We start from the raw sequence: 25035 nt of genomic DNA, 5'->3' as shown, positions 1-25035 counted from the left end.
AATGTATAAATATGTATTTATAAATAATTTTATATAGAAGTTCATATTGAACATGAACGTAGCTGGTTGAATAATATGGTTGCCTTACGAATACTTCCACGAGTTTAAATTGTGAACTATTTGGGACTGAATTTGACTCTCAGTTTTCTTTGTTCCTTCAATTGCAGGATCAGAATTTTTTTTTTTTTTTAAATTTTGGGCAAGCTGATCAATATCCAATATATCTGCAAATAGTTTAAGAATTTTGAGTGAGATTTGGGGAGGCTCATTGGATGGTAAGGAGCTCTGGTGGTGCAGTGGTTAAAGTGCTCTGCTGCTAACTGAAAGGTCAGTGGTTCAAATCCACCAGTTGCTCCGTGGGAGAAAGATGTGGCAACCTGCTTCCATTAAGATTATGGCCTTGGAAATTCTATGGGGCAGTTCTTTTCCGTCCTATAGGGTTGCTATGAGTTGGAATCAATTAGATGGCAGTGGGTTTTGGTTTTTTGTTGTTGTTTTTTTTTTTTGGTCATTGGGTGGTGGGGTTGGAGAATACAGGACTTACTCTAAGTTTCAAATTTTCCTATCTATTCAAACCAAGAAGAACAACTGCAAACCCTGTTATTTGATTGATTGGATTAATCAAGATCCCAGAAGTTGCTATGGGCCCTCCTTCTCCCTCCTCTGCCTCCTTTCAGGTGCCTGCCTTGGTTTTCAAAGGCCTTAACAGAGTGTTATGTCACAGGTCAGGAGTATAATTTCTTAAAAATGGAAGCTGGGGAAGTGAGCTCTCTGGGAGAGACGTACGACTTTGACAGCATCATGCACTACGCCCGGAACACCTTCTCAAGGTCAGAATCTATGGCTGTGTCTCGTCTGTGTTTTACTGTGCCTGCCTCAGGCTTGGGTTGGATTCCTGGAGGTTTGCAGAGAGTGGGTCTCTGCGTGCTTCTAGCAGGGCTGGTGTGTCTGTCCTTGAAATACAGTGGCCTCTGGGCTGCAGTGAAATATAATCTAATCAAGTTCCTGCTAATAAGATTGAATCCTATTGTGAAGCCAGTGTTCCATCATGCCCTAATGTCACAACCAGCAAACTGGAAAAGGAAAATTATCGAGAGGTTGGCTAGGATAATAACTTAGAGCCTCTGTGTAAAATTTCCAGTGGGCAAGGGAATCATCTGAAGCATGTCCTTGATGTTAGCAAGGTGGTACTCACCACTTCTTCTAGGAGGAATTTGGTTTAATGGAAGCTAGGCCACATCAGACCTGGACCCAGATCAGACCTGGAAGGGGCTGTAAATCACTGATTCATTTCAGAGGTGAAGAAAATGAGGCTCCAGGCAGCTTAAGAGTACACAGGTATCTGGGGTTGGATCAAAGATCCAGGTTTCCTGCCTGATGGTCATGGATGATGGTAGCTGGTATACTCGAGTATAGCCAAACAGTTGTTTATGGCTGGTTTCAGCAGGGGCTGTTCTAATAAGTTTGTGCTGTGCCGTACCAGTTGTTAAGTATTTTCAATACTATCCCTGCTTCTGGACCATATAAATGATAAAAAGGTATATGAAATTCTTCATGCTATTCCCAGTTTTGTAGGTCTTTCACCTCTTGAGTTAAAGGAGACACACAGCACAAATAATTTCTCTTGGCATCGTCTTTTCAGTCTCCTCTTAAAACTAGCTTGTTTTCTTATTCGTTTATTCATTCATTTCTTTTGTCATTCTAAACAATAGATTTGAGGTGACTTCCAATATACACACAGTACAATAAGAAAAAAAAAAGATGAGGAAGCTGTGGGGAGGGGGTGATAAGGGCATAAAAGCTAAGTTGGGGCCTGGAGTAAACTTAGTATTAATAAAAGATGTCATAAGATCATGTACACTTTGTTGGGGTTGACTGCAATGTCTACCCTGAGCTTCCTCGCAGGCATAGCAAAGAGGAAAACAATCCATGCCTATAAAGATTAAAGCAAACTATTTGTTCAGGAGACACACAGCTCCAGGGAAACTATTTACCAAAGGCCCCTTGGCTCTTGGGGCAGAGCTGCTGAAAGCATTCTGTTGACAGGCCATACGATTGTGAGAAAGATCATTTAAGCCTTAGCTTCCCAAGCTCTCAGGGAGCAGTATTCTTCTGACCACATGGTTGATTTAGTTATGATCTCTGTTCTGAACCCAGGTAGAGGTCTGAACTCTCCAGAGCTTTAATGGGTAGAGTTTTGTTGATGTTGCCATCTTTGAACAGCACTGTTCTGGCATGGGGGTGAGCCACCCTGGACTCTTTTCTCTTGTCTTAGCTCTTTTTCAGAAGATACAAGGTGCAGCATGGTGTAATGAAGAGATCACTGGACTGAGGGTCAGAAGACTGGGTTCTAGTCTGAGTTCTTCCATGAACTTCGCTCTATGCGGGAGGTATAGACAGTAATTAGGAGCATGGGCTCTGAAACCTGACTTCTGGTTCAAATCTTATCTTTGCCTCTTACCCTCTGTGTAATTTGGACAAATCTCCACCTCTCTGGACCTCAGTTTCTCCTGAGAGGGTTGGATGAGATGCTCTCCAAGCCCCTTCTAGCTCAAACATTTCACTTTGTAATTTCTTGATCTGGTGCAGATGGGTGAATGTTGACAGATCTGATCTCATTCATTGCTATATTGGAAATCTGAAACTGTCAAGGCTTCCCTTTCCAGGTTGGGAAATTGAGACTCTGTAGATATCACTCCAGGAGTCTGTGTGCTTAGGGGGAATCTCAGGAAGCCAATGGAATAAACAGGATGTGAGCCCACCCTGCAGATGTCAGAGGTGGGATGCTTGGATGTTGTGGTTGGGCTGACTCATGGGCTTGGGAAATGGTGGAGGGAATTGCTATATCTCACCACATCATCCCCAGGGGCTACAGGATGATGAGTAGAGACAAAAAATCAATTTTGTCAGGGAACCAATGTCAAGTTGGCCTAAGTGAGAAGTCTACACCTTGGGGTCTTGTTTCCATCACTTTTATAGCTCTTTGTATTTGACAGTTTTATCTATTGCTGTCCTTTCCCCCTCATTAGATTGAGATTCTTGAGGGCAAGATTGTCTCGTTCTCATCTAGTCCCCAGCATCTAACACAGTACCTGGCTCACAGTAGGTATTCAATAACTATTTGTTAAATGAATAAGTTAATAATGAGAAAGAGAGGACAAGGAGCACTATAACACTGGGGAATAGGCGAGGGAAGAAATTCTCACTATTCCTATTACAGTCCTGCCCCCATATCCACAGATGCAGTGGTCACATCATTATGGAGAATCAGTAAGTATGTACTGTGTAGAGAATTTTGGATAAATTAATACTAAATGAAGCCTAGGAAATGTATTGCTTTCTCAGTGCCTTTGTGTGAAACTCTGAAGACAGAGACTAGGACTGAGACATGGACAGAGTATTTTCTAGCACTAACATGTTTTTTCTTGTCTTTCTTTAAAAATATTTCTATTTTTTTTCTGTGATCTCTAGCTCATAATCACACCCCTTTGGTCCCCTGGGAGATAACCACTACTAACAAGCATTGCCAATGTGAATCATTTTATCAGACAGACCAGCAAAAACCCATGGCCAAACCCATGAAGTAATAATTCCTCACTAGAAGTACCCAGGACCACTAGGAGGGACATTGGCAAGGGTACTTTCAGGTGCTGGGCAGCTAGCAGCAAAGCAGCTTCGTGGAAGACACTGAAGTAGAAAGACTTCCCCTTCAGTTACTGGCACACTGTCTATTACCGCAGAACAATTTACCCCTAAACATAGTGGCTTCCAACCACAACTTATTATTTTGTATGATTCTGTGGGTCAACCTGGCTTCTTGTTCTTTGGTTTTACCTGGCATCACTCATGTAGCTGTAGTCATTGGTGGCTTGACTGGGCTGGAGAGTCCAAGATGGCCAGTCACATGTCTGGCAGTTAGTGCTGGCTGTCCAGTGAAGCCCTTTAGTTCTCCCTGTGTGGCCTCTTATCCCAGTAGGTTGGGCTGTAGTCTCAGAGTTTCCAGAGGGCAAGCCCTGGGGCTACAAGCCTCCAGGCTCCTGAAAGTGCACCATTTCTATTGGTCAAAGTATACCACAAGGCCAGCCCAGATTCAAGCGAGTAGAGAAATAGACTCCAACCTCTTGATGGGAGGAGTGGTAATTTGCAGTTACAAAGCGTTATGGATATTGGGAGATATTAGGAGCCCTGGTGTTGCAATGGTTAAATGCTTGGCTACTAACAGAAAAGGTTGGCAATTCGAACCCACCCAGCAGCTCCACGGTAAAAAGACTTGGTGATCTGCTCCTGTAAAGATTACCCCCTAAAAAACCCTATGTCACACTACGAGTTGAAATCCACTCAATGGCACGTAACACCAACACAGCAACTTATTATAATGATCCATCACAGCTACCTTCTTACCCCTGCCCCTGAGTTCAGAATGGTTTTGACAAATCTGTCTTATAACAGGTAGATACACGCATGGTCCTTTCTCCCAATTTTCTGTATGGATATCCAGAAAACTGCTTTGTTCAGTGTGGCTTTTATCAGTGGGAAGTTTTTCTGGTGGACTTTCCTGGCATTTTGTCAAAAGTTTTCCCCCTCCCTAAGTCCATGCCATTATTCCTGGTCACATGTCCCCTGGAGCTGGCCTGAACTTTGTGTTTTATCTTGTAAAAGAGCAGAAAACAGCCTACAGAACGTTTGCTCATCTGGGGGGTGAATGCTATTCCTGCTGATGGGAAACCCAATCTTCATGTCTCCCCTCTCTTTACGATTTAGCTGTCTCCTTCCAACTTTCTTCGCTCTAGTTTATTGCAGTTCTTCTCCCTTCCCCCTTTGTTGAACCCAGCCTGTGGGGAGTGGTGTCTTTGGAGGTTTTGTTGGGCAAGTATCCAGGGGATGAGGAGACAGTTCTCTGGTACAGGAGCGTCTTTGTTTGGAAAATTCAGAGCTGACAGTTTTATTCCCTAAGGCATCTGCCAAACTCTCTTAGTTTAGCAGACTGTCAGTGCTAAGAGTCGTCCTACATAAAAGAGGTACCATTATTGCAGTGGTTTACACAGGGGATGACTCTTGTAGTAAACATCTTCCAGAAATCACTGCGTTCCTGGCAGCTCAGGATCGCAGTGGGTTAGGAAGTCCTAGCACCAAAGAGCTGATTGTGAGCTGACATTCCTGTCATCTTGGTTTCTGAAGCCTCTGGTTTTCTTCATTAATCTAATACACTGTTTCTTGGGCAGTTGGAGACACTGGCTGCTACAAGGAAGGTGCCCGGATGTCAGCTCCAGGCCTGCCTGGGCTTCCGTACTGGTTCTCCATTACTAGCTCTGTACCATGGACAAGTCACATAAACTCCCCAGGCTTGGTTTTCTCGCTTGTGGAGTGGGAGCTATAATAATAATGGTACTGGCCTCCCAGGATGTTAAGAGGGTTAAATGAGATGAGGCAGGTCAAGTGCCAAGCATAAAGGTCTGCAACATGGGAAGATCCCATACCCTCATGAATTTTTCAACTCAAGACTGCAACATCAACTCTTGCTTGAATTTCCAGCCTGTTGGCCTGAATCATCTAGGCCAATCTCTTAGTATAAACAAGACTCAGAGAGGGGAGGGGACTTGTCCAAGTGCTCCCAGGTGAGCTTGCATAGAAATCTCTAGCCCAGGGCTCTTTCTACTATCTCTTGTTCTACTCATGCATCTTATTTTCCATCTGACTGCCCCCACCTTGAAAGCAAGGTCCCCCAAACTCTGATCCTCATTTTTCACCAATTCATCAGCCAGCATTTTACCAGCCACTGAGAGTCTCACTGGTTCCCAAGCTCTCCCTGGGGCCTTTCTAAGTACTGCCCGTTGCACATCTCTGGGGGCGCCGCTCACACCGCCGTGTCTCTGCATGGTGCTCCCTGCAGTTGTGCAATGAGGTCACTCTGGGGGCCTGTCGGGGGCTTTGTGGAAATGCTCAGTACATGTCGGTAAGGAAGCACTTAGGCCACTGGGCTAGGGCATATTTTTAAACTTGGCAGAGCCATTGTCCCATTGGAAAGCGAGTAGGCAGCTGATGAAATGGAATGCTAAAATGCAAGCCCAAGTGGAGGAAACCACTTCAGTCATGCCAGCCTGGGGAGAGGCAGGTGGGGGGTAGGAATGTTGATGTGGTTATGGTCAAGGAAATGAAGACTGTAAATCCTAGCCCGACAGCCTCGATTTTTCCTTCTCCTTTTTCTCTCTCGTTTTTTTCTCCATGTAGAGGAGTTTTCTTAGACACCATTCTCCCCCGTCGTGACGACAATGGCGTCAGGCCAACCATTGGCCAGCGTGTGAGGCTCAGCCAGGGAGACATAGCACAAGCCAGGAAGCTGTACAAATGCCCAGGTAACTACAAATCGTGGGGATTCCCAGTACTTCTGAGCATCCCACGGAGCACAGCTCAGCTGCTGTTTACAAACATTTCCTCTTGGTAGAAAAACAGCCTGGGGAACCTAAAGAGACTACTCCTTGGCAGCTGCAATTTCTGGAGTGCTTCTGTTGGGAGGTGCTAGACATTGGGAGGTGCTAGGTAGTGTAGAGAAGCCCTGGTGGTGCCCTGGCTAAAGTGCTCGGCTGCTAATCAAAAGGTCGACAGTTCAAACCCACCAGCCGCTCCTTGGGAGAAAGATGTGGCAGTCTGCTTCCATAAAGATTACAGCCTTGGAAACCCTATGGGGCAGTTCTACTGTGTCCTATAGGGTTGCTTGGAGTCGGAATTGACTTGACAGCAATGGGTTTGGTTTTTTGGTCTTAGACAGTGTAGAAAGCCAGAATGGTGAAATGTTTGCAGAGAATGAAGAATTATAGGTCTTGGAGCCTACAGTTTAATTTGTGGGAGGCTGTCAGAATTCTCTGGCAAAGCTCTGGTGTTAAGAAAAGGAAGAAGGCAGAACGGAACAACAATAAAAGGGGGTTCAAAGCAGTGTGCTCTCCATTACAGTAAGAACACCTCTGCTTTCTAAGGGAACGGGATATGGGATTGGAGAAACAAGAACCAAGGGAGTCTTCAGGAAGACTAAGGATGAGAGGAATGTCTTTGGGAAGGTGGGAGTCAGCTTCCCAACACTAGAAAGCGGGTGAAGTCTCAGTGTTATAAATGAGATTGTTTCTTTGGTCTTGGGGCTCTTATGGCTATCCAAGGTGCTGGTCAGTGACCAGGAGTCTGCCATTGAAGACTGGACAGTAAACTGGCGTCTCTGTCAGGTCAGAAGCCCTCTACCCTTGAATTTGCTCTCTCTGTCCCCCATCCCCTTGTCTTTAGCATCATCACACCCACCATTGTCCTGAGAGTGAGCTCCTGCAGGTAGCTTTAAGCTGTTGAGCTTCAACACAAAGCAATGGCTGCAACAGCCTGTGTTTACCACTGATGAGAGAGAATGTATCGCAGTGTCTTGGAGATGCAGGAGGGAGTTCCATTACCAAGAGGCTCAATAGCCTTTTCTCAACCCCTATACCAGACACATGGTTTGGTCACGTGACAGAATATGTGAAATGGAGCCATCTTAGAAAATCTGGACTGTCACATTGTCCTACTAAGCAGGGTCATGGGACATGCAAAGGGCCACCTAGGGCTTTTTCCATCGTGAGACTCTCGAATATATGTCCATCCAGTTATTAGTCATCTGGGGGTGTGCCAGAGCTGAAATATAGGACACACATATCGTATAACCTTGCTGAACTGAAAGGGAAACCTTACAGTATTCCCTGGAAAATGCTATTGCATTTATTTATTTTAATGTATATGGCCCTTCACCAAAGGATCCGAGGCAGCTGGTAAATACCATGCAGCCACACAGTAATGTATCTGTTCTTGCAGAATGTGGATGATTATACTAAAATAATTTCCATGTAACCGTTGGGGGTGTCGACTGCCCGGCATAATCCTCATGATGCCTGGCAGTTGTTCAGTAACATGATATTGAAGCCCTGATATCCAGGATTTCCTGAGGCTGATGATGGGCGCTTCTCCAGATGGTCCTTCTTGCAGCTCTGAAAAACGTGGAGCTTCAAGGAGTCTTAAGTAGTAACTGAAAGCAAGGGCAGTTGTCATGCGGGGGGTGAATTGCAGGGAGGAAAGGATGCTGGTTTCCCATACTTTGGTGTGGTCACATGACACAGGGGCACTCAGCAAGCCCATGTCTTTGTCTTTGGGGTCTGAATCCCTGGTGTCAGGGGAACGAATACAAAACCTGCAGCCTCCAAGTATTCATAAACCACCAGCAAGTTGCCATTGAGTGGGTTTTGACTCATGGCAACCGCATATGTGTCAGAGGAGAGCTGCGTGCCATAGGGTTTTCAAGACCCTACTTTCACTTTTGTTAGCCAGAAAAAAATGTAAATCTGCCTGATGGGCTTCTTGCCAATGAACTCCTAGGGTTTGGGCTTGTAAAGGGATGTATTTACTTGCCAGCTATTTGCATGGGGAGCCACTGGGACAAGAACGTGTGCCCAGGCCAGAATCACAGTTGTTGTTTTGCTTGCACAGCGTGTGGGGAGACCCTGCAGGACACAACAGGGAACTTCTCCGCACCTGGTTTCCCAAATGGCTACCCTTCTTACTCCCACTGTGTTTGGAGGATATCGGTCACCCCAGGGGAAAAGGTAGGTATGAAGCCCCCTCTGCCAATAACCTAGCTTCTTTAAGTTGGGTCTAGGCTTGAGGAATCATTATTTTACCAATAACAACTGCTTTTATTTTATAAGCACCGCTATGTGCTAGGCATGGTGCTGTTGTTTTACATGAATGATTTCTGAACTTCTCAACCAATCTCACCCATTCAAATGGAGGTCTATGTACTAAATGTCCAAATATTTTAAAGTTATAAATCAAGCTAACAGTCTGTAAAATAAAGTAGACTCTGTGCTTCTACCTCAATAAATACACCATCCTAATGTTCTGGAAAGGAGCCCTGGTGATGCAATGGTTAAGTGCTTGGCTGCTAACTGAAAGGTCAGCGGTTCAAACCCCCCAGCAGCTCTGTGAGAGACAAACCGGGCAATCCGCTCCCTAAAAATTGTAGTTGTTGTGTGCCGTGGAGTCAATTCCGACAGATAGCAGCCCCATAGGACAGAGTACAACTGCCCTGTAGAGTTTCCTAGGCTGTAATCTTTACAGGGGCAGGTTGTCAGGTCCTTCTCCTGGCAGAGGATCTGGTGGGTTCGAACTGCCAACCTTTCAGTTAGCAGCTGAGCACCTAACCATTGTACCACTACAGCCTACGAAACCCTGTAGGGCAGTTCTATTCTGTCATATAGGGTCACTATGAGTTGGGAAAACTCAACAGCACATGACAACAATGCTCTGGAAGGTGAGGATCCAATTTAGAATTCCTTGACACCTCGGAGTGCTCTTCTGGAAAGTGGTAATATGGGGAGAAATAGCGCCCAACCCATGGCCAGATGCTTCTTCTCCTCCCACCTCCCCCACCCAGACTCTGTCTCACCACCAGAGGCCTCAGGAGCATCCATGCACACACCCTCTCACCATCCATTCCTGCCTTGCAAATGGCTGCTCCCTGGCTGCCCCTCCAGCAGAATAGACTTGCCAAGGTGTAAGTCTACCCTAAAGGGGTTGGTCTGGGGCCATTGCACACCCCGAACATGGGCTCAGAGCCATTTGGACGGGAATTCCAGTTCCTGGCTACCTGGAACATGGTCTACAAAGGGTGGCAGAAGCTCTGAGTGGATACTTTCCTTTGGCCCTGCAGATTCCATGATCGTCTAAAGATGAGTCCAGGGCATGGGCTTCTTTTGCCTGGTCCAAGGGTGGTGCTGTTCTTGACCCTACAGCATGATGCCTAGTCTTATATCCATTATATGGATGAGGAATTTGAGTCTCAACATTAAGAAAATTGCTCAAATTCACAGAGCTAGTAAGATATAGAACTGGGAACTGAACTCAGGACTTCTAGACTCCAAAGACAAAAAAGATGTCTTCTACATCACTCTACAAATTCGAGTAGCCTCAGCCTAAATTAAATTATCTTTGAGAAAGTCTCTCTGTCCCTTAGGTCTAGGCGAGGGGACTCCTCCTGTGTTCGCCCCCTACAATCCTACCTATCGTAGCACATGTCACAGGATTGTGACTGCAGGTTTATTTGGCTGTCATCTTTCTAAACCATAAGCTCATTGAGGACAGAGATTGTCACACCCAGGTCCCTGTCACCCAACACTGTCCATGGCACAAAGTAGCCACACAATAAGTATTAGTTGAGTGGATGTGTGGATGGATGGGTGACTGAGTGAAAGCTTGCAGCTGGGGGCAGGGGTAGGGGTTGTTGAAATTCTTTAGGCACTTGTAGCCAATATTCAGGTTTCCGAATTGATAACTTTTTAATAAAAATGCCCATTTCAATGTCAAGTTAAGCAGAATGGGTTAACCAGAGAGAAATATTGGCTACAAATCAATGTGATCGTTTTCTATGGGCTGGGACTGTTCTCAGCACATTTTGTGGGACATCTTATCTAATCTTCACAACAACTTCTTATGGCAGGTGCTATAACCATGCTCATTTTACAGAAAAGGAAATAGACCTGCCCAAGGCTCCTGAAGTAGTTTGTTGCGGAGTTGGTATTTGAACTCAGGCGATTTGACTCTGGGAGCCTGGATGCTTAAGCATTATCTTATATTATCACACAAAGGAGACAAGCTAATAGACATTTGAACATGCATTCACACACACACACACATCCTTCCTCTGGCTCTAAGCATTTAAGCCAGTATGGTTGTCATCTTGAGTCCAAGAGACTCTTGATCGGGTGAATTTGGTGTCCCTGTGCCTTCTTGGAGGCACTAAAGGGAGGGAGGCAGGAAGGAGGAGGAAGAAAAGGAAAGAGTCAGGCAATCCTTAAATTGCTGGATATCCCCGCACAGGAGAGGCTATGTGATATGCTTGAACTGTGTTAGATTCACCAAGCCTTAATTATTAGCGTTAACTGAGGGCAGCGAGAATACACATCATTGAATTCCTGCACCATTATTTCAATTTCTGCTTCGCCCAGCTTTCCCTAGAGCTGCTAGTAATTAGCAAACTTGATTGATTCAAGTATCACCTCTTGTTCATCACCTCTTCCCCTATGGTCTTTATGGTTCACTAACATGCTTAAAATAATTAGCGTGAATAATTACCCAGTTCATTCAGATCATGAATGTGTTACCAAGGATGCTGTAATAACATTTCCTTTCTGTAATTTTTAAAGCAAAGGCTAAAGAATTATATTGCAATCAGCTAAGTCTTACTGAGCACTTTACACTGAATGCCAACTTTGTGCAAAAGAAATCTAGGGCACAATCCCTGTCTTCAAGAGACTTAGAGTTTAGTTCTGCTCTGACCCACCCATAGGGAGTCTGATTTAATTGAAGGAGGGACATGAGCTGGGCACCAGTATTTTTTCCAAAGCTTCCAAGCGATTTTAATGTGTAAGCAGGATTGAGAACCACTGGGCTAGTTTGAAAGGAAAGAGTGACACCTCACACACACACACACACACACACACACACACACACACACGCACATGCTCACACATGCACATAAACACATACACACTCAACAACATAGGGACGAGTTGTGGTTTTCTGGTAGTGACTATCTCTTAGGATAGGGCTTTTCCAAGGGAAGGGACGGCACTGTCAACATCAGTCAAGACAGGTAGCCTGTGTGGACCACTTAGTGTATGTGGTTTGTGGTACGCTATGTATATACTTGGAGCCCTGGTGGTACAATGGTTAAGCTCTTGGCTGCTAACTAAAAGGTTGGCAGTTCGAATCCACCAGCATCTCCTTGGAAACCCTATAGGGAGGGCAAATCTTACTCTTTCCTGTAGTGTCGCTATGAATTGGAATTGACTCGACAGCTACAGATTTTTTTTCTTTAATGTGCATACTCAGTGCCTTGATTTTTAAAATGACAATTTATTGAGTGTCTTTTATGTGCCAAGCGCAGTGGTATACACTCTGTATAGTTTCTCGTGCAGTCCCCTTAAGAACCTAATGGTGTGTTTATTGTTTTACAAACGGGGAAACTAGAGGTCAAAAAAAAAGAGGTCAAAGAGGGCAAATATTTTCCCAAGATTCCAGAATCTGTAAGGGGTGGAACTGAGATGCAAATTCAGATCTGTGTGACTGTAAAAACACCTGCTCTGGTCTCACTATAAGGGAGAGAAAGGAGTCCCAAAGAGGCACAGATTGAATCCATCCGGTCAATCAGAGACTGATCCAGAGAGGAGGTGGGTCTGGACAGGGCTTCCTGAACACAGATGTTATCAGGGAACACCTGTAGATAAAGATATCTACGATGGGCCCTGTAGGGTCTGGACAGTAAGCAGAGAGTTTAATTTCTGAGAGGCTGAGAGAGGGGTAGAGGGAGCCACCGAAGTTTTCTGAGCAGGGCTGGGATCTAGTAAACATGGGATATAAGTGGAAGGTTGATCTAGAACCCTGGTGTGCAGGATGGGTGGGGACTTGGCAGGGAGGAGCCCAGGAATCATCTCAGGGGGAGCAATCCAGAGGGGTGTTGAAGGGGCTGTGAGATTGGGGTGGAGGGGAGGAACACAATACCTCTTATAGGAAAAAAAATATGTCAGAATGGATGCTGAGCAGATGTGGAGGGCAGGGATAGACAGTAGGGGCAAAATAGAGGTAACACCAAGGTTTTGTACCTGGATGATGGGGGTGATGATCTCTCAGAGGGAAGTTGGAAGTGAAGTGTTGTGTTTAGAGGTGCTTCCCAGATATTGGGACGCAGGGAGAACAAGACCAACCGAAGAAAGAGAACAACGGTGAGAAATGTTGGCTAGTGTGGTGAAAACCCAGAAGAGGAGGGATTCTAGGCAAAGGAGCCACAGAGACCCGAGACTGAGGCCAAATAATAGCCTCATAGATTTGGCAGGAAGGGCCTTGGAACCCTTGATCTGCAGCCCACCCCAGCCTAAGAGTTTGTTTATAGAAAGAGAAACTCTGGGACTGTTTGAATATAACAGAAGGAGACCAGTGGAGGGGGAGATAGTGGAGATGTTGGAGAGAGATGAACTGGCTGAGAGCAAGGTCCACTTGGAGGTGGAAAAAGAATGGTCAAGGGCACAGGCGATGGGGCAGAGCGAGGAGCCTGGAGAGCAAGAAGAGATGAGAAATGATGGAGCAGGGGTGTGTCAAGCACAGGTAGAGGGTAAATTTGGGAGCTGGGTCCAGACATCCCGTTGCTTCTTGGTGCAGGAGGAGATGCAGGACCATACTTGGTGGAGCTTGAATGGGAGGTAATGGGTGAGGAGAAAATCCTGAACGCTGCTCTGGGAAGTCTGCCAGGGGAGCCCCGAGCTGCCAGGGTTGTAGTAGGGACCAGGGCCAGGTCATCAGTGGAGCGCCAGTGCGCTGAGGCCCAGTCCACAGGGCCACCAAGCCCCCTCCACCATTTAGTGATGGGGCATTCACTTCAGGGGTGTACGGAAGAATTGAAGCCTACCTTCACAGCCCATCTGAACTTCCCACCCTCCAGCCTTTGCTCAATCTCCTTGCCCTTTCTGCCTTCTCCACACATTGACCTACTCTGGCTCTGCAGTGTTGTTGTTAGCTGCCATCAAGTTGACCCCTGACTCCTGGTGACCCCATGTACAACAGAACAAAATGCTGCCTAGTCCTGTTCCATCCCTATGATTAGTTGTGAATTGAACAGTGTGACCCATAGGGTTTTCATTGGCTGATTTTTGGAAATATATCACCAGGCTTTTCTCCCTAGTCTTAGTTTTAGTCTGGAAGCTCTTCTGAAACCCGTTCAGCATAATAGCAACATGCAAGCCTCCACTAACAGACAGGGATGGCTGCTTATGAGGTACATTGGGTAGGAATTGAGCCCAGGTCTCCTGCATGGAAGGTGAGAATTCTACCATTGCAATGCCCCCATGCATACAGTACAATTCTCAAATACCTCTTTGCCTATGCTTACGCCTCTCTCTGAAATACTCTTTTGCTCTGTGAACCCTGATCCCTCTTAGTTTAAATGCCACTACTCTAAGAAGTCTTCTCCAGTATTACCAGGCAGAATTTATTTGTCCCTCCCTGGGGCTTCCAAAATGCTCCTGCTAACCATCCCTCTCTTTTCAGCATTTATACCACAGTGTTCTAATTAACTTGATACATCTGCCTTTCTCTCTGTTCTCTGAGCTCCCTGCAGACCCATCTAACTGATCTTTCTATCTCAATCAGCCAGTAGACTGACACACCATAGGTGGTCAATAAATGGTGGTGGAATGAATGAATGAATGAGTAGATGACCTGTTTGTTGTAGGAAGGCTATTAGACACACCAGCCTCAGAAGAGGGAGTCATGGCTGGGGAGACATTGATCATGGAAGTGCTCAGATGCACTTGGGTTAACCCTGGACCCTTTGGAATGATTGATGATGTTACAAGATCTCTCCCTATCTCTGGACTTCATTGAACCTTTAACTCCTTCCAAATCCCCAGTCTTGGTGCACCCCAGCCAGTCTCTTTTAATGCGTCTTGCTTTCTGTAAACCATCTAGTGCCTTCAAAAGCTCAAGTTACTCCCCAGACAGAACCAAAGGACTCATCTCCTTCTGTTTACTCCCCATCCTGCTTAAGGTTTATTATTTAATGTCATAGGGTTTCCTGTGAGTGTATTTGCAAGAAGACACTCCTACTGTGGCTGGAGAGCTCTGTATGCTAAAGGGTAACATGAGAACGCAAGTATTCAAGATGTATCTTTCCAAACTCCTCAGGCTTTGCTGCCAAAACTCACCTTATGGTAACTCTTTGCAGATCATCCTAAACTTCACGTCCATGGATTTGTTTAAAAGCCGCCTGTGCTGGTACGATTACGTGGAGGTCCGGGATGGCTATTGGAGAAAAGCCCCCCTCCTGGGTGAGTTGCCGTTAGAAAGGCTTGAGAAACAGCGCTCTGATGTTCTGTGCGATACTGTTAATGTTGGGGAGGGTCCACCCTGATGGCAGCACAGGAAGCTCTCAAGGGTCTGTGTCATTGTAAAACTCTGAACACTCCATTTGGCCACCCATGTTAAAAGCTTTTAAAAACCGTGAATACCCTTTGACCCAACAATTCCTCTTCTTGGAATTTATACTAGGAAACTAATTAAGGAAGCGTGCAAAGCTTCAGCGACAGGGATGCTCACCAAAGCAGGAAAATGGAAAACGATTTAAATGTCTGACAGTAGGGGCTAGCTGAATGCATAATGATGCATCCTCTCAATGGAAAACTAGCCATCTGTTAAAAATAACATTGGGGAAAAAATGTTTCAGGTGGTTATTAGGTGCTGTCAATTTGGTTCTGACTCATAGTCACGCTATGTACGACAGAACAAGACACTGGCCGATTACGTGGTGGTCCACCTTCACAATCGTTGCTGTTATGTTTGAACCCATTGCTGCAGCCACTGTGTCAGTCCATCTCATTGAGTATCTTCTCCTTTTTTGCTGACCCTGCATTTTACCGAGCACGTTAGAGGTGACTGTTTATTAATACAGAGAAGTGCTAATTGTATGTTGTTAAAGGAAAAAAAAAAGTATGATACAAAGTGTGACAGGATTCCATTTTGGTGAGAAACACATTTATGTGTATATTATGCAGGTATTGCAAACTCAGATGCCTTCAGGGATAAAGCATAAATGAATAAAATGAGGTTGATATAATACGATAAGGAGCAGTGGGAACGTGGCAAACTGAAGAGCGAATATCCTGTCCAAAATCATTTCAAACAAAATTATTTAAAGCATTGTGCAGGTTGAATTCAGCTGGAGGAAACCATGTTGTGATCCCAATATAAATATAAATATACATCTAAGTAAAATTATAATCAGGAATGTAAATAAACGATGCACAATGATGATTTTAGAATGGTGGCGTATGCTTTTTAGAAATTTATTCTACTCTTCTTGGTTTAACCATATTTTCTACAATTAGCATGTATTATTTTTGTGAAAACAGTGCAGGAACTCATCAAAAAAATGTAGCTTGGATCTTGAGTGAGAAGCAAGGGGAAGTGATTGTAAAGAGAAAGGTTAGTCCACTCAAGGTTGGTCACCAGAAGAGAAATTGTCATGGATACCCAGGGAAGATGGCATCAGTGTCCTGGGAGTCGACATTGGAACTCATTTGGCCCAGGAATGACAGTCATGTTGGAGCTAGAGAGAGAAGCAGATTTACAAGGAGCCCGATGGAAGGGTCTTGCCTGAGAGTGAGATGTCTTCATTCCTAGAGCGGTCTGTAGGGTGGGGCCCCAGGTTGGACAAGGCTAAGCTCTCAGTGAAGACTTTGTCCCTGGAATGTGTTCATGTGGACAAAGAAGCCATACTTCCTGTGCTGTGAATGACCATCCTGGAGCAAGCTGCTGTTGAGACAGCTGACTGAAGATGTGGATAGGAAAGAAAGGGGAGGGCTAAGTTGGGAGGTTTCACAGCCAAGCATTTATGTCGGATTTGGAGGAAACAAGGACGGGATAGGTCAGAAGAAACTGGAACAGTGGGTCTGGCTGGACCTAAAGGGGTCTGGCAGATACTGAGATTCTGTATGGCCAAGGGGTGCCAGCCAGGTTAGTTACCCTCGGGAAGAGCACACCAGCCCTTCAGTTCATGAGTTCAAATTCCTGGTGGACCAACAGGTGGGAATGGGCACTCACAAGAGCTCTTCAGAGCTGGGGAGCAGCCAGGCAAGCTCTGAGTGGGATACCAGGATGAATCATTTAGGTAGCGAGCCGTCCAGGTAGGCAAGCCAAGAAGGTGGCCTTGAGTCAGGCACAGACAGGAGCGAGTATACTGCAGGACAAATGGGTTACACCTCCCGATGGCAGGTTGGAAGCTGTTGGCCCTGGTTTTCTGTTTAATATGAGCAGACAAGGTGTGTGCTAGCAGACAGAGGGAGGCATACTTTATGGGAAGTGCTGATTGGGTGCACCAAAAAGACTAAAACCATTTGCTGTCAAATCAATTCTGACTCACAGCGACCCCATATATGTCAGAGCAGAGGTGTACTCAATAGGGTTTTCAATGGTTAATTTTTCAAAAGATTGCCAGGTCTTTCTTCTGAGGCACCTCTGGGTAGAGTCAAGCCTCCAAACTTTCAGTTAGCAGCCTTTGAGTGTGTTTGTTAACTATTTGCACTACCCAGGGACTCCCACCTGAATTCCCAGTGGCAGAGGTTCCCAAGACTAGCTGAATACCAGAATCACCTGGGATGATTTTTATGAATACAGATTCCTGGGAGACTATTGAATCAGAATCTCCACGAGTCGGGCCAGGGAGTGATCCCATTTACCTATAATTACACGTGACTGTGCACATCTCTGACATCAAATTCATATGAAGGGGACTGAAAGGATGCTCATCAACTGTTGAAGGTGGCTACCTCTGAGAGAGGAAGTGGGGAGATGACTGTGGGGAGCATCATGCTGGCTTTATATGTACCTCTGGATTTTTTGGGTCTTTTATAAGAATGCATTCAGGAATTATTTTATAATAAAAAAAAGAAGTGAAAGAAGCTGTATAGAAAGAGTTTCATGGAAACATGGAGTCAAAGCCTGGCAGAGGCCCTGTTGTTGTTGCCTGCCCTCAGGTCAGTTCCAACTTATAGCGACCCCATGTGACAGAGTAGAACTGCCCCATGTGACAGAGTAGAACTGCCCCATGTGACAGAGTAGAACTGCCCCATGTGACAGAGTAGAACTGCCCCATGGGGTTTTCTAGGCTGTCATATTTATGGAAGCAGATCTCCAGGTTTTTCTCCTGCAGAGCCACTGGGTAGGTTAGAACTGCCAACCTTTCAGTTAGCACCCAAACGCTTAACCGTCGTGCCACTTACTCCCACACCTTCAAGAGAAAACCAAGCTTCCTCAAATGTAGGCCAACTTCCTAAGGCCACACAGCCAGGTGGTGACTGATACCAAACCGGAGAGCACAGATCTGGTGATGGGGACAGGGGACTGCTGAATCTAAGAAGCCTATCCCCCAGGGTTGTCAGATAAAACACATTATCTCTTGTGTCTCTGAAATTCAAATTTAACTAGGCTTCCTGTATTTTTGTTTGTGAAATCTGGCAACCCTATATTCCCCCAGAAACGGGATAGATTTACATGCCTCAGAAGGAAGTTCTCTGTTACTGAAGCTCCCCAGAGAGGGCTAAGACACGTTCCTGAGAATGGGCACAAGTCAAGAGATTTCCAGTACATAGTTCCTTTCTTTTGAAACTGAAGCAAAAAATGCTCTCACTACAGATCCTGGTATCCCAGGTCACACTTTCATTAATTAGAAGCTGGGGCTTGTGCTGTTTGTAGGGGTTTTTTTTGGCTCATATTTTACACTTTTATAGTGTGTGTGTGTGAGTATGTGTATATGTGTGTGTGTTGAGTGTGCTGTAGCCAAGGCATGGCCCAGTGCCTGTAACCGTCACTCTTCATTTGCAAGAGTTCTCCTTTGCCAACTATTTGGCCTGCTCTGATGTTCCCAAATGCAGTTGTTAGTGAACTTTTGTGTTTGGAACAAGTGCATTGTGCGGACCAAGCTGGTCCCTGGGAGGGGTCAGTGCCATGAAATCTGCCGGGAGGAGGCAGGTCAATGCCCCTTTGGCAGGAGGCAGAGGGGATTAGGGCGGATTGTGAAAGTATGCATCTTGCTCTGAAAAACCGTGCATTGCATATTTTCCCAGGGCAGTGTGTGAAAATCCAGGCATAATGGACGCATAACTTTTTATGAATGAACCCTTTATGACTCCCCACGGAGCCTACTTGTAGTGTCCTCATCTGCATTTCCTCTTCTTGATATCCTTATTAAACTCCTCCTCTAAGTTTTTTTTTTTTTTTCTAAGCCCAGGAACCAGATTGCAATTTAGAAATTTAACACCTCTCCTCCCGTAGAGTTTCCCTCCAGCTCCCCAGTCTCCTTGGAAGGAGGCAGTTGGGGACCAGGGTTTCTGCATAGTTATGAAAGGGAAATGGAAGTAGATTGAGAACATTTCATGGCTGGTTAGATTTCCAATTGGCTTTTCAGTTGCAGAGGTCACTTAGGAGATTGCATCTAGAGTGAAGAGGAAGGTGGCTTGAGAGAACTCATCCAGGAATTTTATGCACTGACCTGCACACTGGACTCCCTTCCTTATTTCTGCCGGAGGAATTACTCCAACAATGCACTTTTGTATGCAGAACTGTCTTCTGGGCATTCTGTGCCACCACAATGCATACAAAAGCCCTTTCTCCCCCTTTCCCTGAAGTGGAGAGAGAAGTTCAGAAAGGCCAGGCTGGCCAATCAGTGCTGCCTGGCCCCACCATTGGGGCTCCCTGGGCAGGGGCAGCCGCCCAAATGAGCAGAAATGATGGAGTGAGCTGGACAGCCAAGGCTGGCTTTTCCGTGGAGTTGCTTTATGCTTTGAGCCTTTGATCTTCATTCCTATGTGTCTGTTTCCAGACTAGGAAATAGGGATGCAGTTTCCATTCCCAGAGAACAGGTTTGATGTCCATTTGATCAAAATTGTATGGTGCGCAGAATTGCACCCCAAACAGACAAGTCCATTTAGATGGTGGTGGAGGTGATGGTGACGACAATGAAGAAGATAACGAAGGTCAAGGTCACAGACTGCCAGGGTTCAAATCGTGCTTCTTCTTACAGGTTTTTTAATTATTTTATTTTTGTTGTTGCTGTTGAGATTATACATTGCAGAACATATGCCAATTCAACAGTTTCTACACGTACGATTCAGTGACAGTGATTATACCCTTTGAGTTATGCAACCATTCTTAAGCCTTCTTACAGCTTTGAGATTTAATTTCTCTGACCCTCAGTTTTCTCACCTGTGAAATGGGATTAATAACAGTACCTAAGTCAGAGGATAGTGGGAATAATCCAAGGAAAGGCTCAGGATAGTGGCTGGCATGTTATTGTTGTATGCCCTCAAGTCAATTCCAGCTCCTAGCAACCCTATAGGACGGAGTAGAACTGCCCCATAGGGTTTCCTAGTCTGTAGTCTTATGGGAGCAGATTGTCAAGTATTTTCTCCTGTAGAGCAGGTGGTGGGTTCAAAGCCTAACCTTTCGGTTAGCAGCTGAGTCCTTAACCATTGTGCTGCCAGGGCTCCTTCGTGAAAACCATTATGGTGAAGATGAAAATGAGAAGACATCACCCAGGGGGACAAAGTGAAGGGTCCTGGTTAAAGGATTACAAAGTGATTTGGGGAGCAACATTATTTAGAAATGCTTTGTAATTTATTCTAACTGCCTTTGCCTGCAATGTCTACCTCCTCTGGGTTTCTGGCAGAAACGGGCTGGCCTGTGGCCCTAGGGTAGGTGCTTTTTCTCATCCGGTTAAGTACTTACGCAGCGAGACAGTGAAAGTTTCCTCTTTTGGAAGTGGTCCCCAGTGGCTGTGACAGCTGGAGTTTTAAAAGGAGAAACTTGGACTTGAAACTTGGACTAGGCTAGGGAGTCCTTTTGTGAGCCGGTGTAGTAGTCTACCTGCTGTTCGGCAGATCCGCCTCCTCGCTGGTAAGCAATACTTTCCCATCCGTACATGTTGTTTTCCAAGAACTAAACTGACACTAATTGGCCATGCCAGAGGAACCATTACTGAACATTTATAGGCTTCTGATGGATGTTTTCCTTGTTGAATTCTTGGCAGCAGTTTCGGCTCATCTCACTTAATACGAAGCTCACCAAATCCAAAAGGCTGCAGGTGGCCAGAATCGGAAGGAAGCCGAAAGAGATTAGCAGCCTCTACCCGCCTTTCTTTCCCAAAGAATGTACGCCATAGTTGGCCACTAGGAAATGTCTATAGTGGCATTTATTTCCATCCCCTCCCTGCCCTCACTTCCCCACCCCCCATTTCTTAGAAGGGCAAAACAGAGTTAGAGCTTCAGGTAGCTGGTCTGGCATTTAACATGGTGCTGGCAGTAAGAGAGTGCCTGCTACATGTCTGTTAACTGTATTTTTTTTTTTTTTTTTAAGAACTGGCTTTATTGGGATATAATTCACACACATAAATTCACTTATATAAAGTGCACAAGTCAATGGTTTTTAGTATGGTCACAGAGTCATACAGCCATCACCAAAATCGATTTTAGAACATTTTCATCACCAACAAAAGAAAACCAGCACCTATTTTCTCCCCAGTGTTATATGGATTATTTTTCTTTTTTAAAAAAATGTATTGTGGTAAAATATATATAACACACCTGTTGCCGTTTTAGCCATTTTTAAATGTACAATTCAGTGGCTTTTATTACATTCACAATATTGTGCAACCTTCACTGCTATCTGCTTCCAAAAGTTTTCATCAACCAAAACAGAAATTTACCAAAGCGATCCCAAACCCACTGCCATCTAGTCGATTCTGACTCATAGCAACCCTATACGACAGAGTAGAGCTGCCCCATGGAGTTTCCAAGGAGCAGCTGGTGGATTTGAACTGCCAACCTTTTGGTTAGCATCCAAGCTCTTAACAACTGTGCCACCAGGGCTCCTCATAGGTACTAAAAACCAAAACCATTGTCATCGAGTTGATTCTGACTCATAGTGACCCTATCTGACAGAGTAGAACTGCCCCATGGGGTTTCCAAGGCTGTAATCTTTACAGGAGCAGACCATCACATCTTTCTCCCACATTGTGGCTGGTGGGTTTAAACCGCCAGCCCTTCAGTTAGCAGCCTGGTGCTTAACCACTACGTCACCATGGTTCCTCAGACATAAACCTAGTACCCATTAGATGATAATTCCCCGTTCCTCCTTCTCCCCAGTCCCTGGTAACCTCTATTCTACTTTCTGTCTCTATGAATTTTCCTATTCCAGTCATTTCATGTAAGTTAGCTCATACCCTGTTTGTCCTTTTGCTTAGCATAATGTTTTCAAGGTTCATCCATGGCATAGCATGTATCGGAACTTCATTTCTTCTTGACTGAATAATATTGCACATTTTGTTTATCCATTCGTCTGTTGATGGACATGGGTTATTTTCACCTTTTGGCTACTGTGAATAATGCCATCATGAACAGTGGTGTACAAGTAACCGTTGGATTCCCTGCTTTCAATTCTTTTGGGTATATACCTAGGAGTGGAATTGCTGGGTCATATGGTAGTTTTATGTTTAGTTTTTTGAGTGTTAAATGGATTTTTAAATGATTCCCACAATTAGACTTTGTCAAAAGCATGGACTTCCGGTCCAAATACACCCTGCCTGGTCTGTGTTGTAGACTGATCAGTGCAACTCAACCCATCTCCTACCCTGCCCTCATCCCCTCCCTCGCCCTGGGCTGCCATATTTATGTGGCATGAGGAATTACATTACTATGCACTGGGAAGGCATTTCTTTCCCCGTTTTTCCTCTGTAGGAGGTCCAAATTTTAGACCACGTATTCAAGTGACTAAGAGATAAAAATGTGTTTTTTCTATAACAAAAGTTCCTATATGAGCCTCCATTCCATCAAGTAGTGAGAACTTGATTTCAATCAGTTTGTCTTTTCTTCCCTTACGGTGAAGGAGTAGGGGTGGGGCGTTAACTTTGTGCCAAAGCGTGGAGGGTGGAGAGGTTCCTGTATTGCCATCCCAACTGGCATTGCTGAGATGTCTTCATCTCTGCCTGGTCTTAAGTCCCCTTTCCACCTAAGTGGTTATTGGTCCCAACCCTAGGCCAATTTAGATTGATGTCAAACCCAAGCATCCCTAGAAGCTTGGGAGACACCCTGTGGCTCCCCAAATCCTCTAGGATAAGAGAAAGCTGCTTCTATACCCTTCTCAGGAGCCTGGAATCATTTTGCTCCCACTGTGCCACATGTGGTCTGAAGGGCTCTGCATGCCTGTCTCGTGGCCCAATGTCTTGACAAACCATGTAGACCCTTCTTTTCTGACCCCAGGTAGGGCATGGAGAATCTAGGGTTGCCCCTAGAGGTGCCCCTTCAAATCCTCAAACTTATATGAGACCCAGGGTCTCAGCTCAGAGTGGAACAGGGCACAGGGTTCTTTTAGGGACTAATGGTACCCCTTCAATCCTCTCTCCCATGAATAATGCTTGTACACCAGGTATTAGCTCCCTCCTCCGTCCTAGGAGTTATTCTAAGGCTACAAAAATGGAAAATTTTGCTCTTATTCATCATGTATTCTTCCAAACCTTTAGTCTTATGCCTAAGCTTTTGAAACTCAAAAGCCAAGAAGATTTGATTTCTTTGTTGTGTTTTCTGGTATCCCTTCTCTGAAGCAATGAAGGCAGATTGTCTAAGTGCTCCCAAAAGTGCCCCCAGAAGCCTATGTATGAAATAGGAAATATATGTATTGGAAATGCCACATTCCAGACCATTATCCTGCCACACCTTCAGGTGCCTCAACAAGACCCATTTGGCATTGAGGTGGAGTGGGGCAATTCTCAGGTAGATGCCTGGGGTGGGTTTAGAGGGGTGGAGGCCTGCCTTGGCTGTATTCTAAGTACTTTGATTGAAATCTGGAATTCTACTGAAGTCAGTCTTTAATGAGGCATACAGGTTTACTAGAGCCCATGTGACTCTTTCAGTTCTGTTTTCTAATCCTGTATGTGCCACAGGAGAAGTTGCCCTAGCTAGGGTTATTTCTCCCACTTATTATTAAGTATTAATATTTGTAAAATCAATGACTGAAGTTTTCCACGCCACCCAAAGGCTCTAAGTCAGGGTTTCAAAATGAGTTGTGTCTTGCATGCCAACACTGGTCTGTGCTTCTTGCACTGATGTGTTGAGAAGGATTCAGAGACATTTGGGCTCAGCAGGAAAGAGTGCTCTAGTTGATTAGCTCTAGTTGATGTCTGTCATGGGTGTAGGAATGGGGAGTGGGAGGCAGCACCGCAGCCCTATCTGAGGGTGGCTCTACTTCTAGAATTTAATCCAATGGATTGTTGGGTTAACAGATGGGAGTGCTCTACTGTTGACATTACTGGTTTTTAAACTTCACTCTAAGTGTCCCCTGGAAATTCTATCAGCATACAGATTTCTTGCTTTATCTCCCAATGATTCAGATCCACCAGATCTCTGATGGGGAAGGTCCCCAAACCACACTTAAAGAAGCATCTCTTCCTCTTGGTCTGCAATGGGCCCATTCTTGCTGTCTTTGCAGTCATTCTGACATTCTTTTTTACTTCCCAGGTAGGTTTTGTGGTGATAAAGTCCCAGAGCCCCTCATCTCCACAGACAGCCGATTATGGGTGGAGTTTCGCAGCAGCAGCAACATCCTGGGCAAGGGTTTCTTCGCAGAGTATGAAGGTTTGTTGTGATGGAATGAGCCACTTGGTAGCTCCTGAGATGCTCTGTCCTTCACATGCACCTGCTGTTCCTCTCCTCTGCAGGCCTCCATGGCAGCTTGCCAGAGCCATGAGGGTCGGGGTCAGGTCATTGTTGCGGCACTGCAGAGGGCAAACTGAAGGTTCCAGTGCACTCCTCTCCCCCAAGTCCTGGAAGTAGAGAGGCCAGCCGTGTTCATTGTAGAACAGGCCTCATGTACCTGTCCCTGAGCCCTCCTTTCTGTCCAGCTGGGGAGTCAGCTTCTCCTATACATGGATGGTGCCAGGAGTGTGGACATTTTGATATATAGCAGTGACGGCAACCTCTGAACTGCGGTGGGAGCCTGAGCAAACATCTCATTTATTTCATTTCTGCAAAGAAGACTTTGGATGACATCAGCGAGTTTCCAACTAATTTCCTGAGGCCGCCATGGTGGTTGACTTGTGGGAACCAAGTGAGCGGGACTCTAGGCAGCTGCCAGCAGGACAATCCCACTTCTATTTGTTCTACGTATTGGGCTTCTCTGGCTAGGCTCCTCTCCTCACCCCCAACAACATCACCATAAAAAACCGAAACCATTAGATAATTATTAAGATTTCTTTTAGCTTTAAATTCTTGTCATTTTGGAGAAGCCGAAGTTTTGGTTTTGTAAAAGAAATAATGTGTGTGCATGCACGTGTGGGTGTGTGTGTCCCTCCCCTGGCTGCACCTTAGAATCACCTGGGGGACTCTTACATATCACTGCTGCTTGGATCTTACCCAGACCACTTGAATCAGAATCTCT

At 45.4% G+C, this 25035-nt stretch overlaps 1 protein-coding gene across 1 annotated transcript in view; it reads left to right on the top strand.

The window, feature by feature from the left end:
- The window catches only part of TLL2 (tolloid like 2), a 163761-nt gene that overhangs the window by 114796 nt on the left and 23930 nt on the right, over nt 1–25035 (top strand). Inside the window, exons 7-11 of the mRNA XM_049855846.1 lie at nt 725–830; nt 6229–6353; nt 8494–8609; nt 14780–14882; nt 24117–24233. Of these exons, the coding sequence (XP_049711803.1) occupies nt 725–830; nt 6229–6353; nt 8494–8609; nt 14780–14882; nt 24117–24233 (567 nt within the window). The remainder of the gene's footprint in view (nt 1–724; nt 831–6228; nt 6354–8493; nt 8610–14779; nt 14883–24116; nt 24234–25035) is intronic.

The sequence above is a fragment of the Elephas maximus genome, chromosome 16, assembly GCF_024166365.1.
Source record: "Elephas maximus indicus isolate mEleMax1 chromosome 16, mEleMax1 primary haplotype, whole genome shotgun sequence".
NCBI classification, from domain to species: Eukaryota; Metazoa; Chordata; class Mammalia; order Proboscidea; family Elephantidae; genus Elephas; species Elephas maximus.
Note: the sequence above shows the minus strand (reverse complement) of the source record. Positions and strands in the feature narration are given on the sequence as shown.